This window comes from Oreochromis aureus, linkage group 3, assembly GCF_013358895.1.
Source record: "Oreochromis aureus strain Israel breed Guangdong linkage group 3, ZZ_aureus, whole genome shotgun sequence".
Classification (NCBI taxonomy): domain Eukaryota; kingdom Metazoa; phylum Chordata; class Actinopteri; order Cichliformes; family Cichlidae; genus Oreochromis; species Oreochromis aureus.
This window is the reverse complement of record NC_052944.1, coordinates 98,986,951-99,004,065: the sequence shown is the minus strand read 5'-3', so window position 1 is coordinate 99,004,065 and position 17,115 is coordinate 98,986,951. Positions and strand designations below refer to the sequence as shown.

Below are 17,115 nucleotides of genomic sequence, written 5' to 3'. Positions count from 1 at the left end.
GTGAATAATTATTAGCAGCTAATGCTAATACCATTTTCCCTTTCTTTATAACAATGTGAGCAGTTAGTGCCAAGTAGGCTGCCATTAGTGGCTAATTCCAATTTTAGGTGAATAAGCACTGGCAGCTGATGCTAATACCATATATCCTTGCTTTTTAATAATGTAAGCAGCTATATCTGAGTAGGCTACCATTATTAGCTAAAGCTAATTTGAAATGAATTAGCGTTATCCAATAATGCTAACACTGTTTTCCTTCCAATTTTACCAATGTGAGTAGCTAATGCTAATAGTCTTTCCCTTGCGGTATAATGATGTAAGTAGTTAAAGTTAAGTAGTCCGCCCTTAGTGGCTAATTCCAATCTTAGGGGAATAAGCATAGCAGCTAATGCTCATACTAATACTAATTTGAGGTGAAATAGCATTATCTGCTAATTCTAATACTGTTTTATCTTACTTTTTAACAATGCAAGTAGCTGCTGCTAATACTCTTTTCTCTTGCGTTATAACCAGTGTTGGACAAGTTACTTTGAAAAAATAATTAATTATAGTTACTAGTTACTTCTTCAAAAAAGTAACTGAGTTAGTAACTGAGTTACAAGATTCTAAAAATAATTAATTACTTGAAAAGTAACTATTGCATTACTTTAAAATTAAATGTTTAACCCCCTGGGGTCCAGAGTATAATATATGCACAAGTTTTGCAAACAACAAAGTTACTTGCAGTCATCATTTTTCCACCAACACGGAAGGGCTGTTTTTTTGTTTGTTTGGTTTTTTTTTGGTCATAAGCAGAGAGTGCTTGCTAGCACTGTCCTTAGACAGTAAACATGATGAAAATATTCAGAAAAAAAACACATTTATATATTGTTTATCATGACTGGTTTTATGTGGGCTATCAACACAGTTTAAAAGCAGTATATATCACCTTGTTGCTTTGTCATCTTAAAGTGGTTATGGGATTGGCTTACCACGACTACTTTATTCTTCTTCAGTCAAACAGCAGCACTCATGCAATTGTTTTGCCCCCTAGCTCGAGGTGTTGTGCCAAAAAGTGATCATCTGGCTGAAAGTTATTGCCATACACGGGAGCGCACGCAGCTGCTTAAATCCGCAGTGCACAGATTACTTATGTAGACAGCTACTTCCGTGCAACTGATATAAGATGCGGTAAGGTGAACACAGTTTTAACCGCCTGTTCGTTGAAAAATAGTAATGCGACCGCATCGCATTTTCTTGTTAGTAACGGCGTTGTAATTAGTTAGATTACTCGCTACTGAAAAAAGTAATGCCGTAAGTAATGCCGTTACTTGTAACACTGTTATTCCCATCACTGGTTATAACAATGTGAGGAGTTAATGCTAAGTAGGCTGCCATTAGTGGCTAATGCTAACTTAAGTTGAATAAGCATTGGCAGCCAATGCTAATACAATATTTTCTTGCTATATAAAAATGTGAGCAGCTAATACCAAGTAGGCTGCCGTTGTTAGCTAATGCTAATTTGATGTGAATTCAAACTATTAGCAGCTAATGTCAATAACGTTTTCCCCTGCTTTATAACACTGTAAGTAGTTTTTTCTAAGTAGGCTGCCGTTAGCAGCTAATGCTAATTTGATGTTGAATACATTTATCAGCTAATGCTAACACTGTTTTCCCTTGCTTTTTAACAATGTGAATACCTAAAATGACAAAATGTTGTCTCTTTCCAAATATTTATGGACCTAACTGTAGGTCTACTTTTAATGAAACTCTCAATTCAATTCAATTTAATTTTATTCATATAGCGCCAAATCACAACAAAAGTCGCCTCAAGGCGCTTTATATTGTACAGTAGATACAGAGAAAAACCCAACAATCACATGACCCCCTATGAGCAAGCACTTTGGCGACAGTGGGAAGGAAGAACTCCCTTTTAACAGGAAGCAACCTCCGGCAGAACCAGGCTCAGGGAGGGGCAGCCATCTGCTGTGACCGGTTGGGGTGAGAGAAGGAAAACAGGATAAAGACATGCTGTGGAAGAGAGAAAGAGATTAATAACAGGTATAATTCAATGCAGAGAGGTCTATTAACACATAGTGAGTGAGAAAGGTGACTGGAAAGGAAAAACTCAATGCATCATGGGAATCCCCAGCAGCCTACGTCTATTGCAGCATAACTAAGAGAGGATTCAGGGTCACCTGGTCCAGCCATAACTATATGCTTTAGCAAAAAGAAAAGTTTTAAGCCTAATCTTGAAAGTAGAGATAGTATCTGTCTCCCGAATCCAAACTGGAAGCTGGTTCCACAGAAGAGGGGCCTGCAGCACAGTACCTGTAATACCTACAGCATGTTCTAATCGCTCTAATAGGATATTATGGTCAACAGTGTCGAACGCTGCACTAAGGTCTAGCAGGACAAGAACAGAGATGAGTCCACTGTCAGAGGCCATAAGAAGATCATTTGTAACCTTCACTTAAGCTGTTTCTGTGCTGTGATGAGCTCTGAAACCTGACTGAAACTCTTCAAATAAGCCATTCCTCTGCAGATGAGCAGTTAGCTGATTGACAACTACTCTTTCAAGGATTTTTGATATGAAAGGAAGGTTGGAGAAGGTTGACCTATAATTAGCTAAGACTGCTGGGTCTATAGATGGCTTTTTAAGTAAAGGTTCAACTACAGCCACCTTGAGGGCCTGTGGTACATAACCGATTATTAGAGATAGGTTGATCATATTTAAGATTGAAGCATTAATTAATGGCAGGACTTCTTTGAGCAGTTTTGTAGGAATGGGGTCTAAGACACGCTGATGGTTTGGAGGAAGTAATTATTGAAGCAGATAAGCTAATCAGAAACACCACTGTGTTTGAGCAGGAACAGGAAGTGATACTGTATGGCAGAGAGAGCGAACACCAAGTGACTCACAACATGACTTATCAGTTATCATAAATGTTCCTGCAGACATGCTCCTTGGAGACCCCCTACATAAATATCCATGTACTATCCAGCTAGACTAGTGTGTCTGTCCCTGAAAATATTCCTGTATGCGTGATTGTTCATGTCTCATCTGCAGGAAACAAACAGGAAGTGAGTAAAGGACACAGGAAATGTTTCCAGCTCTTCTTCCTCGATCAGACATTCTCTCCATACCTGAGAGTGTCCAGTCTCCAGCCTGGATCCTTCAGTCCAGCCGACAGCAGCTTCATTCCTGAGTCTCCTGGATGATTGTAGCTCAGGTCCAGCTCTCTCAGATGGGAGGGGTTGGAGCTCAGAGCTGAGGCCAAAAAAGTAAAGCCTTCAACTGTGATCAGACAGCCTGACAGACTGCAGACACACAAAACAACAATCCATCTGTCAACAATCATTTTCTGTTTGCCAGATGAAGCTGATCTTCAAAGTAGAGAGGGTGTCTGTCTCCTGAACTCAAACTGGAAGCTGCTTCCACACCAAGTCATTAGAGTAGTAAGTAAAGTCATGAATTCAATATTTGTGTCACATTTTAGTGGAAATTTGTACTATCCAAAAGTTATTTCTAAATCTGATATTAAACAGTTTAAATGGTGTTAAAAGCTGTAAAGAAAACAGAAAGAGTCAATAAAAGCCTCTTTAGAGGGTCACCAGTTTAAAACTCAGACATTTAAACTGGTGATTCTCCTTCTCTGCCCCATTTCCTCTCTAGACCTCCTGTTCCTAGGAGGGAATTGATTGGTGAATGTCCTTTTAGCCTTTCTTTAGTTCTTTGGGTGCTAATCAAAGAGGAAAACACACTATTCATGTGACGTGACATAAGGAGCGCTCTGATTGGTTGGGATTGACAAACTATGGTGCTGTTTGCAAGCTTAGCTTTGCAGTGCCAAGAAGATCTCTTAAATAGGGACGAAATGCTCCACACTGATGTTTCCACACTTTGGAGCTTCTGAAGTGCAGCTGTTTGGAAACGCTGCTCCAATACGTGGTTCAAACACTCAGACCATGTGACCTTAGCTGCCACAGGTGGCATACCTGCTGCTTCCAGGCATTGCCAGGCTCAGGAATTCCCATTTTTGATTGGCTGGTCTTTTGGACTGGGCCTTGTAATGACTGAATGAAGCTTTTTTAGCACTGCTTCAGTTTATTCCACACACATTCAGTCCTATCAGCAGAGAGAGAGCCACACGCTGTGTGTAACATCATTAGGAGATCTCAGTAAAAACACCACCTCTGCTTCAAGGACTAAATCAAACAGGCACCAGTTTTCAGCTCTGTCTGCACTCTACTTTTTTCTACTGTAAACAGAAAATATTATTTACTGCATTCAGGGATATTATCCTCACTGTCAGCCGTTACTCACACACTGCGTGTAGAAATAAAGAAAATATTGATCCTAGAAAAAGGAAAGCTAGAAAAACACATTGATTGATTCCAGGCTCTATTTTCCTTTTTGATTTCCACACTTCTATTGTGAGTCTGTCAAATCCAACAGGACTTGGGCAGGTTCACTACGAGCTAAACTCCAGACTGACAGTGAAACATCAGGCCAGTGTTAGAAGATAAAGTTCAGGAAAGTTTCTTCATTGTTCAGAAGATGTTCAGCAGAGGACACTTAAAGATGTGCATGAAATGAATAGAATAGAATAGAATAGAATTCAACTTTATTGTCATTGCACATGTCACAGGTACAGGGCAACGAAATGCAGTTTGCATCCATCCAGAAAGTGCTTTAGCCGTGATATAGATATATTACAATATATATTAGCAATAATATAGATGTGTAAGTATGTTACAGAAATGGGTCTATTATGGTATGTTATAATGTACACAGTGTGAAGTATGTTATGAATATTCTATAACTATAAGTATGTACAGGCTGTAGTGAGTACAAGCTATGTACAGGCTATGAACAGGATATAAATATGAAATAAAAACTATACAGAAATCTGAGATATACAGTTATACAAAAATGTGAACTACGAAAGTTATAAACAGTTGTATGATTAAAAATTATATGTACAGAATTATTATTTACACAGAACTGTACAGTAATGGTAAAGTGCTAGTGGTTGTGGGTGTGTGTATGTTCAGTCCATGAGTTTAACGTGGGTCAGATGTCAGGAGGCAGAGTTCAGGAGTCTGACAGCTGTGGGGAAGAAGCTGTTCCGGTACCTGGTGGTCTTAGTCCGGAGGCTCCTGTAGCGCCTCCCAGAGGGCAGGAGGGTGAAGAGTCCATGTGATGGGTGACTGGGGTCTCTGATGATTTTCCCAGCCCTTTTCAGACACCGCTTCCTGTAGATGTCCTTTATGGCAGGAAGTGGTGCTCGGCGATGCGCTGGGCAGTTTTCACGACCCTCTGCAACGCCTTCCGGTCCGAGGCAGAGCAGTTCCGTACCAGACTGTTATACAGTTGGTCAGGATGCTCTCGATGGTGCAGCGGTAGAAGTTCACCAGGATGTCTGAGGACAGGTGGTTCTTCCTCAGAGTCCTCAAGAAGAAGAGGCGCTGGTGAGCCTTCTTGACCAGCTTGGAGCAGTTGGTTGTCCAGGTGAGATCCTCGGAGATGTGGACTCCCAGGAACTTGAAGCTGCTCACACGCTCCACAGCCGTCCCCTTAATGTGGATGGGTGGATGTGGGTCAGCATTCCTCCTGTAGTCCACGATGAGCTCCTTGGTCTTCTCAGTGTTAAGCAGCAGGTTGTTTGTGTCGCACCACTCAGCCAGACAATCCACCTCCTCCTGTAGGCGGTCTCATCGTTGTCGCTGATGAGGCCAATCACCGTGGTGTCATCTGCAAACTTAATGATGGTGTTAGAACCATCAGCAGGTCTGCAGTCGTGGGTGAAGAGGGAGTAGAGGAAAGGGCTCATCACACAGCCTTGTGGTACACGGTGTTCATTGTGATTGTTGATGAGCAGCGGTTATCCAGTCGGACATGTTGGGGGCGGTTGGTCAGGAAGTCCAGTAACCATTTGCAGATGAGGGAACTGATGCCCAGGTCTGTCAGTTTCCTGATGAGTTGTGAGGGTGGATTGTATTGAATGCTGAACTGAAGTCTATAAACAGCATTCTGGCGTAGGTGTTGTTGTTGTCCAGGTGTGAGAGGACAGAGTGCAGTGCGATGGAGACTGCATCCTCTGTGCTCCTGTTCTGGCGGTATGCGAATTGGTGGGGGTCCAGGGTGGGGGAGACAGGATTTGAAGTGTGCTAAGACCAGCTGCTCTAAGCACTTAGTGATGATGGGGTGAGTGCTACTGGGCGGTAGTCATTGAGGCTAGATGGGTTGGAGTTTTTGGGTATGGGGACGATGGAGGTGGATTTGAAGCAGGCCGGTACCACAGCGTGGGCCAAGGACAGATTGAATATGTCTGTGAGCACTCCTGCAAGCTCCCAGAACACGCTCTGAGAACACGCCTGGGATGCCATCGGGACCTGCAGCCTTGTGGACATTGATCCTGCTCAGCACCGCTCCTACATCAGTGGGGGAGAGAGTCAGAGGTTGGTGGTCTGGCGTCATGTCTGTTATGGTTGTGGTTGTGGGGTTCCCTCGCTCAAAACGAGCATAAAAGTTGTTGAGCTCGTTGAGGAAGGAGACATCAGAGGATGCGGGGAGGGTTTGGTGGTCCTGTAGTCTGTAATGGTCTGGAGTCCTTGCCACATGCGTCGGGGTTGGAGTTGGAGAAGTGTTCTTCTACCTTCTTTTTGTAATGGTGTTTGGCTTTTTTGATGCCCTTCTTTAGATTAGCCCTGGCTGTACTGTAGGCGTGTGCATCTCCTGACCTAAAAGCAGTGTTGCGGGCCTTCAGGAGGAGACGAACATCCCGGTTCATCCAAGGCTTCTGGTTGGGGTACATGGTGATCCGTTTCTGGGTGGTGACACTGTCTGTGGTTTCGGAGATGTAATCCAGTACAGATGAGGCGTACTGGTCCAGGTCTGTGTTGGTGAACATATTCCAGTCTGTGTTTTTAAATCTGTCCTGGAGCACTGCATCTGTCCCCTCTGGCCACACCTTAATTGTCCTCACAGCAGGTTTCACACGTTGGATGAGTGGTGAATACCTAGGTGTGAGGAACAGGGAGAGATGGTCCGAAATGGATGCTTATGATTGGTCAGAATGAGCATGTGAAAATGGGACAAATGTTCACTTTGTATAAAGAAGGAAAACACATTTAGTCTTTTCATGGAGATCTATCTTTTTAAAAGTGATTCCAAATCAAAGCTAACGCCATGCCAGCTTGTAGCTTTGATCGACAGTATGTAGAACAGGCTTGACACAAACTCCCAGAAAACCTCAAAATCAACATAATGCTTCCAAAGTTTCACGGCTGGGAGCAAAATATGAGGCCAAGAAACAGCTGTAAACCTGTGTGCTTATTACAGTAAACACAGCAGTCTGTTCTGTTTGACTGTATTTATTGTGTGTCTGTAGTTGTGTTATGAACTGTGCTGGGCTCGTCTGTGTCCCCGTTTCACAGAACAGCATCTTCAAGATGGCACAAATGCTTTGAATGTTTCAGTTTGACAAAGCCTGGCTTTGCCCATCGTTGCTTTTAAAACAGTGTTTGTGCTGCCAAGGACATCTTGTATTGGTCTCATGTCATGAATGGGAGTGTTTCAGGAGGCAGACTGAACCTTTCATGAGTTTGGTGTCTTAACTGAGGAATAAAAGGACACGAGGAAAAAAACTAAAGAGAATCTAAAAGAGGCTGGCAGCACATGAGGAGGAGAAACTGACACTGACATAAAGACTGAGGGAAGGACAGAGCCATTTAGACACCTGAGGTCATCACAGGAGGGTCATGTGACACAGCTGAAACTCATCTAGACAACGTCGGACACCAGAGACCATACTTACCAAAGTAAAACAGGTTATAATGAACAACCATGAGTGGAACGGTGGAGTGAACTGAGCAGCAGGAGGGAGGGCGTTTCTCCAAAACATGTGTCCATCACAATTATGGACAGTCGTGTATAATAAGTAGACTTGTTCAGATTTGTCCAACACTTTTTTCTGTCAGTGTTTCACAGAATATCATCAAAGAGTCATGATAGTGACCATTAGTGTCACTGTGGAGATGCTTATTCCAGCATCACTGACTTCATGCTTCCAGTTTCTATCACTAAGGACTACATGTAGTGATGCTGCTGTTAGCCATGTTAGCATGTTAGCTCCAACAGGTGGTCAGTGTGAGAGCAGAAAATGATATCAGTGACATCCAAACAAGGAAGGACGAGACTGTTGAAGGCAGCGGGCTGTGACTGCTGTGAACAGTGTTCTCACACTATTTTCTCCCTGTGTCAACATACATGAGGCTGTTTCAGCTGCAACACACCACAAACACCTTTATACAACTAAATGTACTGAGAGCACACTGCTGTGGTTGCTGTGGTAACCATCCATATATTCAGCTGTTTGTGGTCGAGTCTGCTTCCTCATCCTTGGGGAAAAACCCTCAAAGTTTGATGTGTTTTTGACTTGAAGCTTTTTATGATTTGGTTTTATTTGTTGTATTACACTCGTGAAACAAAGCTAGAAGCCACTGTGGTACAGTGGGGGACTCAAACCCAGGGCCCAACCTGCTCCAACAACGGCCACAGTCAGAAGGATTTTATTAAGTCTCATTTTCTGTTCATTAGGAAACAATCAATAATGAAGAGCACATGTTTATAGAGGCAATTTCAGACCAATGATAGTAGTCCATTCACACTGACCTCCACCTTTTTAAATGTGAGTAAACACATCATGGTTCTGGTGCCGATGTGGTATCTGGGACAGGTGATGATGATGATTTTGAATTCAGTCTGAGATTTGATTACACTGAACCTGCACTGCTTTCTCCTGTTTATGACACATTTATACCCAAAGTCTCAGCTGGAGAAAAAGAACAAGGAAAAACACATTTGTTGAGAGAATTGTTAAAAAATGTGGTGAGTGTGTTGTAATTGTTAAACACGGAACTGTCACGATCCTGGGTCCTTTTGACCCAGCGTTTTGTGTGTTCTATTACTGTGATTTTGGTTCTGTTCTTCCTCTGTTTAGTGTTTATTCTGTTCTGCCCATGTATTCCTTTGTTTAGTCTGCGTTTCTTAGTCTGTGTCCTTGCATGTTTAAGTTCCTGTTTTATTGTGAAGGTCTGCTTCTTATGTGAGTGTGTTCTGTTTACGTTTCCCCTGCTTCGTCAGCTGTGATGTCTTCCAGGTGTGTTCCCCTCCTGTTTCCCATCCCCTGATTCCTGGCGTGTGTATTTATAGTGTGTGTTACCTCGTCCTCGTTGCTGGTTCGTCTGTGTTGTTCACCTCGGTCTCCCTGCGTCTTTCCGTCCGTCCTCCCTGCATCTTCGTTCTGGTTTGTTTTGTTAGCTCTGCCCAGTTTAGGTTCCAGTTTCATGTTCCCGCTGTTTGTATTTTCTTTTGTTTAATAAATACTCACCTGCACCAGAGCTGCCGCATTTTGGGTCCTATCTTCTACCCCACACGTCTGCCATACAGGACGTGACAGTACGAACCAGTCACCACGGACCCAGCGGCAGTAAATCCGTCTGAGGAGCTCCGGGACGACATTACATATGATGTGGAGATTCTCCTCAGGCTGTGGCTAGAGAACCCTCCGGAGGAGCTTCACCGTGCTGTTGAAAGCCGGCTCCAATGGCTCTTTTCCGGCCTGCCATGGCTTCTGGAATCACTTCCCCCGACCATGCAGGCCTTTCTCCACAACTCACCACACCTTCTCTCAGCCACTTCTCAGCGTCACCTGTAGTTCAGGCTCCAGCGTCACCTGTAGTTCAGGCTCCAGCGCCTCCAGCGTCACCTGTAGTTCAGGCTCCAGCGCCTCCAGCGTCACCTGTAGTTCAGGCTCCAGGCCACCAGCGTCAGCTGTAGTTCATGCTCCTGTGTCACCGCTACCCGTAGCTCAGGCTCCTGTGTCACTGCTACCCATAGCTCAGGCTCCAGTGTTACCAGTTTCACTCATTCACTTCATGCAGGGAGAAAATCTAATTTCCAATCAGGGAGTTTCTCGCGCTTTAGCTGCTTCAGGCACAGTTTTGCACTCCAGGGCCTCCCCAGAAGCTAGGTTTCAGTCCCTAGCTGTTTGTGGACCCCTGAAGATTAAACAGCCCTCAGAGAACTACTCCATGTCAGCGCTGTCTGGGCAGAGCCAGTGTTTAATAAATACTCACCTGCACCAGAGCTGCCACATTTTGGGTCCTATCTTCTACCCCACACGCCTGCCACACCGGACGTGACAGAAACTATGATTTATATGTGTTTGACTGATGTTAACACAGCTACACAAACACCTGAAACTGATCAAATACAACCCAACATATTAAACATAACTATGTTCCAGTCGCCACAACTTATATAACCTATACTGAGGGTTCATTATGCTCAGTGTCTCAATACTGGCATGTTGAATAGAAACAAAGATAAATATGTTGAAGTTAACCACTATAATGAATCAAAAAATAGATTAACAGTGATACTAATAACAGCCTCAATTAGTGTTGTTGAAGAAGTCGGTCTGAGGAACGTTCTTAGGATCAACAAATGACAGAATGTATGAGCCTCCCTCAAGACACACCATCACAAGAAGAAAACATGAGCTGTAGAAAAAGGAGAGTGCCAAGAAAGCCACCGCATTACAACATGCACCAGCTGGTCTCTCTGGAGACTGCTGGACGTGGCTGGGTAACCATGGTTACCTGGGAGTTACAGTACATGATATTAATGAAGAGTGGGAGCTGCGGTCACATGCTCTGACTGTAATGAACACAGAGACATTTGATTGAAATGTGCAGAACATTTGATTCATGTTGCACAGCAGTAGGACATTTGAAATAAAGTCAGCACACTCAATACAGATAGTGCAAGAAATATGATGGCTGCTGCCAGACGTCTGCCTTTGAACACATCCCTACATGTTTGTGTATATAAGTAAATGAATGGTCAACAGAAACAACAGAAACAATAATCAAAGATTCAAATGAGAAGGTCTGTGACTGAACTTCTGGGAGGAGAAAAGTTGGTTTCATGCTCTGTGATTCTGTGTTTTGTCATCTCTCTCAGGTGATGGAGAGCTCAGATGATGACTCCGCCTATGTGGTCAAATTCAGGTCTACATTCAGAACAGACCAGGAGACACGCAAACAAAATGCCAACATTGTATATTTGAAAACTGCTGCTGCACTGGAGCCAGATTCAAGGAGCTCAAGTGTTTGCCCAGATCTGAGAGGCTGAAGTTTGGGCCTCAGTCACCAACTTACTGAAGGAACAGAGGGTTGTTGGAGGGAAACCTGTGGAAGCAACAACATCCGAGCCACCAGAGAAAAAGTTGGCCTTATTGGCTGCTTCATCAGAGTGGGATTGTGAACAGGAGGAAGACTCAGCTGAGAACAGCGTGATGGATACAGAGCAGAGCCCACCATCAGTACAGAAGCCTGTCCATTAGAGTGCTGCTCAAAACATGCAGCACGGCCTCAACTGCACACAAGTACTTGGCCACAGCTGCAACATCTGTACCTGTGAAAGGTTGTTCTCTGTTGCTGCTCATATTGTACAGAAGAAGAGAGTTTCTTTATCATCAGAAAATGTCAATTGTGTGTCTTAGCAGCTGGCTCGGTGCAGAGGAGGAAGAAAATGTCAAGTCAGAGGAAGATAAATGCAATTCATGTTGTCAACTCAACCTGGACTACTGAAAGTGTTTTTCTTTGTCTTGTTTCTGACTGAGATCCTCCAAAGGAAATCCAGTACAAACACACACTTCACACACTCAAAGTCCCTGCACAGTAAATGAGCTGATGAATGTTTGTGCTGCTAAAAGGCTTGCTGACAATCAATGTGAGCATGGCCGAGATGTTATTCTGATGAGCACACCATGTGGCCAAAAGCTTTATGAGACAGACTTGGATCATACCATTATGTAAAGGAGACGGAAATGTCCCATAGACAGCAAGTGTAGTGGTAGAGACCAGGTACACAGAGAAACAGGGAGCTGTATTTAAATGCAAGCATGTCAAGAAAGAGTGAAAATGCAAAATGAGCAGCATCTGGCTGCATTTCAGTGATATTGGATACCACAAAGCTGAGTGCAGAATTTATATAGGACGTATATGGGAGAAGGTCAGAGTAGAATTGATAAAATTAGGAGCTGGCTAAAGCGATACCCATTTTTATTTTCACCCATTTTCCATTGTGGTGGACAAAATGTTTCAAACTTGTCCAGGCCTTAAACCTCACGCGTGTTCTTCGTAATATAGTAAATAGATAAAAATAAGGTTTTTATGAAAACACTGAATAAGAATGGCTGCCTTTAAAAAGACCAAAAGTACAGTTCAGTATTGAATACTACATACTACATAAAATAAACTATACAAAGTGTGTTTGAATGACAGAGACGCAGAAATGTGTCCATGTAGCACAGAACCACCGCTCAGTGTCTGAATGAGTCTGAAATCATGTATAATTAAAAATCATAACTTTTAACTTGTTTAATCTGCTACTTACCACAAGCAACCAGAAGTAGAAGTTTTGAACTTTTAACTGTATTTTCTTAAGTTTTACAACTTTTCTTACCGTTAAAAACCTTATGGTAATTTATGCTATTCAAAGAAATTAAGCAATAAACATTTAAGCTGTTGAATCCCAATGTCTGCGGTATTACTGCTGAGGGAGAAGGATGTACCGCTAGATCTGTTACTTAAATAAAGACATACAAAACCATCTCAACAACCACCAAACAGCTAAAACAGCAAGTGAATAGATTCCACAAAAAAGATGTAAACAGACAGCTTGGATACCCCGTTCATCTGTTTTTCAAAAGTGAAGTGTCGCTTTGGACTTTCATTTACTGCTGGTTCAGTCAATTTTGGTTGGACAGTGATGAAACCTGCAGTCTCAGAATCTGTGAGAAGTCTGCTTTCAGCAATCAAAAGCATTGTTGTGCTGTGTGCTGTGGATTCACCTCTGCAAACTCATCACTATTTTCACCATGCATTTTCTACTTAGACTATAACAAAAGAGAAAGTAGTTACCCAGGAACTACTTCCTCTTTTAGAACTTTTCAACATAAGAATATGTTGCACTTCAGAAGACATCCACATCTCCTCTTATTAGAGGACTGCCTTATTATTAATTGGCTAATTCTGTCAGTTGATGAAAAAAATGCTTGATCTCACCTGAGAGTTTCCAGTGTACAGTGTGGACTCTTCAGTCCGTCAGACAGAAGCTTCACGCCTGAATCCTTCAGGTTATTGTTACTCAGGTCCAGCTCTCTCAGATTAGAGGACTGCGAGCTGAGACCTGAGGACAGAGCTTCACAGCTTCTCTCTGACAGGTCACAGTGACTCAGTCTGAAAAATAACAGACAAACAATTAAAAAAAAAAAATCCCACACACTTATGTTGAACTGTAATGAGACACTATTATATTTATCAATATTAAATCTTGTTTTTGTCAGGAAACTGAACACTGATGCAGAGCAACATGTGGGCCAGGTCTAGATGGCACTTTGGTAACAGTTACACCCAGAAATATTTCAGAAATATGGGCAATTTCTGCTGCAATGTATTCAGTATTGAACAAAGTGAGTGCTGCTGATCACTTAACAGTTTTATAGATTTTTCACACATCAGCCGTCATTACTTCTTTGGTTTAGTTTATTTGTTTGTTTGAGTTGTTTGCACCTGGTTTGTATTAACTAAAATAAACATTGAAAAACTAGAGGTATGATCACATATTTACTTACAGAGCTTAGTTGGAGACTTTGGCCACTGGCAGCAGGCTCAGAAGAGCCCTTTTAAAGGCTCATGTTCTCACTTAGATCATCTATTTCTACTTACATTTCTTTCTGGGAAAAGCACCTGTATCTTTAACTAAGTCTCTGTCATCAATACAATGTAGCTTGCCATCAACAGTGTGTGAATGTGTGTTTGAATGGGTGAATGACTGAATGTAGTGTAAAGCGCTTTGGGGTCCTTAGGGACTAAGTAAAGCGCTATACAAATACAGGCCATTTACCATTCGAGTCTGAGAGGTGAGCAGTCTTTGGAAGCCTTTACTGTCTGATAGTGATGTTTAAACAATGGCTCAGAGCAGGATTTAGATCATTATTTTGCTTTTCTTCTATTATTACGTTTAGCTTCTGCTTCACAGATATTCTCTGAGATCTTTTCTGAAATGTTTCCCACTGTTGGAAAAACTTTCACAGTTTCTTCATAAAGGAGATCTCCTGTGGTGTCCATCTGTGATAATATGTTAAACACTGAATTATGATTCATATGTGAATGAACTTACCGTTAATTAATGATGAGAACATAGTTTGTCTAAAATGATCAATCAGAGTAAAAGAAATAAAATATTTATTCTAGAGACAGGCCTAACTCAGGCCAGCTGACAGCCTGTGTACAAACAGACTTCAGCCATATTAATGAAGAAGAGGATTGTATTAAATATATGGTGACTGACAGAGAAAGGTGTTTGGATTAAAATGGATTACGCTAAAGTGAATGTGCTAATGAAATCTGAACTGACTGAAATGTGAAGTGAAGATTATTAAGATGTGAAAGAGAGAGAGACGGTGATAATAAGGTGGGGCTGAACATCAGTAAATGTTTTATAAACAGCTGATTGGTTGATTAGATATCAGGCCGACAGCTTCAGGGTTTTCACTGTGAAATATAACTTTAAGAAGATGTGACATTTATCAAGGAATCCTGCTCTCTGCATTATTTCCATGAACACTGAGCTGAAACACATCTACAGTGCTGGAAGTGCCAATCCCACCACCATCCTCTCTTTGTACATTCACTTTTTAACCCTTTGTGAAACAATAAAGGTGTAAATCTGAGTATTTATCTATGTTAATGCAAACACCTCTAATAAGTTGCTTTAGCCTTTCCAAGAAATATCTTCCCTTCGAGTCCGCGGTCCAGACTCCTAAAATCATCCTAGTTTAATAAGCATTACAATCTAAAGGAGAGCTGCACTAATGGATGTGACTGATAAGATTTGGTCTGCAAGGATACTCATGTTTATTCGTATCAGAAAAAGCAGGGAAGACATGGACATCAAGTCTGTCAGGCTGCCCGAGTCCCCTCACCCACATCAGCTCAGAACTCTGCATTATCTACTGAGTCAGACTCAGAGGATCGGGGATCAGAACTTCTACAAAGAGTAGAACAAGACTTCATTTATAGAAATCTGTCGGCCTACTGATCCACAGTGTCAGCACAACTTTGTGAGTGACCTCAGAGTTTCAAGTCCACATCCTGGACTCTCCACAAAACCACACAGTTGCTTCACTCCTGAATCCTGCAGGATATAGTTGTATCTCAGGTCCAGCTCTGTCAGATGGGAGGGGTTGGACTTCAGCGCTGCTGCCAGATAATCACAGCTGATCTCTGACAAACCACAGTGCTCCAATCTGTATAAAGAATGAAAGATGTAAGTTTATTATACAAAGTGTGAGCTTGAAATCATTCAGTGTTTCATAATCTGTTCAGAGCTGAAGAAGGTTCCGAATGTAGAAGTTTAGAAAATGGAAACTCCAAACAGCTGAAGCCATCAGGAAGCAGCTTCAAAAAAACACAACAAGAATAAAAAACTCTGAATTTTACAAATTAAATTCGTACATTTATCATAAAAACTTAATTCAGACTTGAAAAAGTCATTTTTTTCATTTTTTTCCTTCCAGGAACCACATGGCATCACTTTTAAAGGTGAAGTGTGAAAGAAATGGACATAACTCCAACAACACCTTTTTCCAGTCACATTATTAAAGCAGACAAACTACAAACTCATTTTCATTCCAACAAGTCATCTTCTGATCTGGACTAACAACACTGGTCTCTATGTGCAGCTGGCTGTGAGACCAGTGCTCAGGGAGCGTCTACAAAGAGCAGCACTGAAAGAACATCACACACAAATTTGCTTCCAGCACTTTCACACAAACATCTACTGTCACTATTTTCACCAAACTCTGTGGATCCTTTATTGTAAATTCAACTGGGATTCAAATGGTCAGACAAAAGAGGGTTATGAGGAAATATGATGAAATGATGTGTATTAGCAGCAAGTTATTGAATCATTTTCCGCATAAACCAAACAAAATGATTGACAAACATGCTTTTACAAACTCAGTGTTGGACTTTGATCAGCACGATAACCCTGATGTTTAAAGGCATTTTAGTGTTGCTGTATGAGAGTCAAGTTATTACTCAGTAACCATACACAGAAAAAAAAATGTCTTAAGTAAATGGTGGTTTATTTGTCTACACTGAAAACTAAGCTCCGGGGTGAACAAAGGCCAAAATAACAAACAAAACAAGCTAAGTTGGGAGAGGAGGTGCCATCTAAAACCGTATGTGAAACAAAAACCAAACAAAAGACACATGCTACACCTTACTCCCTAACTGAAAAAAATAGGAGAAAACAGTACAAGAAAAATAATAGGGTAGCTCACCCCTTCTGTTTCAGTGTCTATTTACAATGTGCTATTTACAAGTGAAGACTAATTTACACACTATATACAAATCAGCATCAGAAATACTTTATTAATCCCAATGGAAATTATAGGTTACAGCAGGCAGCACGCTAATGGCCCATTTGCACTTACAAAGGAACCTTCTGACCAAACTTTACACAACTTTGTTTAAAAATGTCTTTCACTCTATCGGTCTCTGTGTGCTTACAATTATCAATACTTCACTGGTTTCTGGTCAGGTCAGGTTATTGTAAGAATGCTGTCATTCACCCTCTATTTTAAAAAAACCTAAGCTTGACGCTTCTCTTCTTAGCAGCTACAGACCAATTTCAAAATTACCATTCATTGCTAAGATTTTAGAAAAGGTTGTTGCTAAGCAGCTTATAGCTGTTCTCGATGAATACAGCATTCTGGATGAATTCCAGTCTGGTTTTCGTAGAGCACACTCTACTGAAACTGCACTTATTAGAGTCTCCAGTGACATCCTGATGAATTATGATGCAGGAGAATGCTCTGTCCTGCTGATGTTGGACCTGACCTCTGCCTTTGAACGATCTTTTTCGCTAATTCTAAATACAGGTCCTCTTCTACTTCTCTTGAATATGGTGTCCCACAGGGCTCTGTCTTGGGGCCTTTATTGTTTTTGCTGTATATACTCCCTCTTCAGCACTTATCGAGCACTTTTAAAGAT

General features: G+C 41.8%; 1 protein-coding gene across 1 annotated transcript in view; it reads right to left on the bottom strand.

Annotated features, from left to right (window-relative positions):
- The window catches only part of LOC116320868 (NACHT, LRR and PYD domains-containing protein 12-like), a gene marked incomplete at its 5' end in the record, with an annotated part of 102,590 nt that overhangs the window by 64,641 nt on the left and 20,834 nt on the right, over nucleotides 1-17,115 (bottom strand). Inside the window, 2 exons of the mRNA XM_039603208.1 lie at nucleotides 3,124-3,297; nucleotides 13,120-13,293. Coding sequence (XP_039459142.1) covers nucleotides 3,124-3,297; nucleotides 13,120-13,293 — 348 coding nt within the window. The remainder of the gene's footprint in view (nucleotides 1-3,123; nucleotides 3,298-13,119; nucleotides 13,294-17,115) is intronic.